Raw genomic sequence first — 2,884 nt, forward strand, 5'->3', positions numbered from 1 at the left:
TTACACAAATAAGGGAAATTATTTTATGCCAAGTACATCCATAGTAACATTTCCAGAACATTTTAAGCAAATAAACTTTCAAACATGATACAGTGTGCCCTGCTTCTAATCAGAGAGAGGGATGACCAGGTGATTTTCCTTATTCTTGTTTTGACAGGTTGATTTCAAAACAAGTTACTTAAATAATGTAAATGTATCCACAATCCTGCAGAAGCTGCTCCTTTGCTAATGACAACGTGTAAATACAAAACCAAAAGCTTAGAAGAGGCATATGAGCCGAGGATGTCTAAAAGCCACACCCAAGCCCACTGCACTGAAAAGTCTCTCTCCATCAGTCCGGTTTGCTGATTCACATGTCACACAAATTGATGACTACGTCAGTCTCTCACAAATTGGGGTACCGCTTCAATAACTTGGTGGCCTGTTTTGGTAAAAGCCGTCCTCCCTGGGAAAGGGATTGTTGCTTGGATCGGTCACGTGCCTCCGCCTGTGAGAGATTAAATAAGAAACAAAGTCAGCAGTTCGTAGAAGGTGACGGAACTATGTTCAATCATATGCATCTTAGCTACACTATATATTTATACACAATATAGTAGAATACATTTCAAGTACTGCATATCATGACCTGAGCATTCTTAAGTCAAAATTGGCACAGACACAACAAGAAGAGATACTGTAGAACCCACAGGAAACATCAGCTTGGTTCACTGTTTGTTATGACTCCTCCCAAAGCAGGAAACAAATTACACTAATTACCTCTTTCCCTGTCTTCCTTTGCAACATATTTCAAGAATGCCAGAAAATTGCTGGCCTAAATTGGTGAGGAGGTTTTTTCGGGAATTCCCTGGCAGCATTAATTTACCTGTGCTCTCTCTATGCATTTGTAAAACACAGAAAGTTCGTTAGAGCAGAGTTTGGTGTTGAAGTCATTCTGTTTCCAGCAAGCCATCACTAATGCCATCTCTGTCACACAGGAGGCCTCTGAAAGAACAATAAGCAGGCGCAATGTGAATTACGCATAGGAAAATACAACATACAGTGTGTTCTATATATTGTGGCCACAATGATCTAAAAAAAAAAAAAAAAAGGAATACAAAGATAAAATGCTGGATATTGCCTAAAATATTGGATTAATATAGGTATGGATTTAACATATTTTATAAAACTGTTTATTAAAGCATTTATATAAATTCTTATTATGTGAATGTGTGTGACCCTGACAGAGATGATATATAAAAAAAGAGATAATCACAGTAATGCAAAAACAAAAAAATCTGATTTACAAACATCTTAGTTTTTGATCTAGTTTCAGGTTCTTTTTTGTATATTTTATAAAATGCAGTTGAGCTAAACAATTTACTGAGCCCTGGCAACCCTGCATTTGACAGTTCCCATAACAATAAACTGTACAGTTCTAAGAAAATAAACCCTGTTTTACTCTAAGGAATTCATTATAAGAGTATATCTGAGCAGGGTTCGATATTTAGGCTTCCTATGACAAGCATTTTTGCACAGTCCTTATTTTTTGGTTAAATCTGTCTTTAAAATAAACACACCGTTTCCTGATCATAAAGCAGTTTTGCAGACACTGTATGATGATGACAGTGATGCACACGTGCATGTTGCGAATTCCTTCCTTATGGCTCTATATGGAAATATATCTGACGTAAGATTCGATAAGAAAGTGGCATAAGTCTCCATAGGAAGAAAAAAAAATATCTATGATCCATCAGATCTATGTTAAAGTAGCCCTTAAAACTTATCCATTATTTGTTTTACATTTTGTTTTTTTTTAAAGAAACATATCGGGCTCAGGATTGTGCAGTATAGAATGATATCCACTTTTTCAGCACAATCTAGGCAATATAATGAACTATATATTGTATTAATTTCTTGCCAATTATACGAACATGAATGAGCAGAAAATGTAAAAATGGGTCAAATACACATTTATGCACAGTTACACATAATGTAAACTCATGTTTATGTGGTTGTTTTTGGTTATTTCTATGACCCCAATAATAATAATAATAATAATAATAATAATAATAATGATATCATGCTTATTTTTAAAGGTTCTACATATTTGCGAGGTCATTCCCATATTCCCGTAGTGGTTAAATTTACACATTATAAAAGTAATGATAACTTTCATCGTGTCTGACATATTGGAAAACCCACAGTTAAATGTCTGAAGCCTCCTTGTTATATAAGCACTTTTTAATTGTTTTCTGTGTTATGCACATATCTGTGCCACTTGAGTTTTAAAGTAAATAATCAGATATAAAAATAAAAAACTTATGGGCAAATACTTAATCCTGCATTTATTCTGAATGTCGAGAAAACAAGTTAAAGGGGGGAATTGTTGTAATTAATAAAGTGATGAATTGAATGTGGATGAAGAGAATGAAGTTAAATCCAATATTAAGCTGGACTGTTAGCTTTGAGAACTAATGCTGTACCAATGGTTCAGTACACAATGTTATAACACAGATTAGATTCACTAAACCTGCACAAACGGTCCAAATTAACGTCTGGTGAATTCCCAAAGTACTATTAAATCACAAATACTTCCCCATACCTCCTTTTTTCGGCTTGCGGTTGGCGACTTCGTCTTTTAGGACCAGAGGTTTGTTGGGTTTGAGGACAGGTTTTCCCTGCTGCTTACTCAACAGCCTGGCCACCTTTTCCTGAATCACAAATCCACTCTGCATTGCCGTTACTCTTAACTGTTATACAATAACAAATAACATAAACTTATGTCGTCCTGGGTCTCAAAAGAAAAAACAACCAAATCACCAAATCGCACAAATATACCTAAATTCAATAAATTCAACACCTAAGCCTGTTCTCTAATGTCACAAAAAGGTCGCCATTTTTGCCG

The 2,884-nt window shown here is 35.1% G+C and overlaps 1 protein-coding gene across 1 annotated transcript; it reads right to left on the bottom strand.

Annotated features, from left to right (window-relative positions):
- chchd1 (coiled-coil-helix-coiled-coil-helix domain containing 1) lies at positions 1-2,884 on the bottom strand. The gene is made up of 3 exons (XM_053502627.1): positions 2,582-2,884; positions 863-981; positions 1-487 (listed from the first exon to the last, which is right to left on the bottom strand). Exons 1-3 carry the CDS (start codon positions 2,712-2,714, stop codon positions 386-388), a joined length of 354 nt encoding a protein of 117 aa, XP_053358602.1. The 5' UTR covers positions 2,715-2,884; the 3' UTR covers positions 1-385.

The sequence above is a fragment of the Clarias gariepinus genome, chromosome 8 (genome assembly GCF_024256425.1).
Source record: "Clarias gariepinus isolate MV-2021 ecotype Netherlands chromosome 8, CGAR_prim_01v2, whole genome shotgun sequence".
In the NCBI taxonomy this organism is placed as follows: domain Eukaryota; kingdom Metazoa; phylum Chordata; class Actinopteri; order Siluriformes; family Clariidae; genus Clarias; species Clarias gariepinus.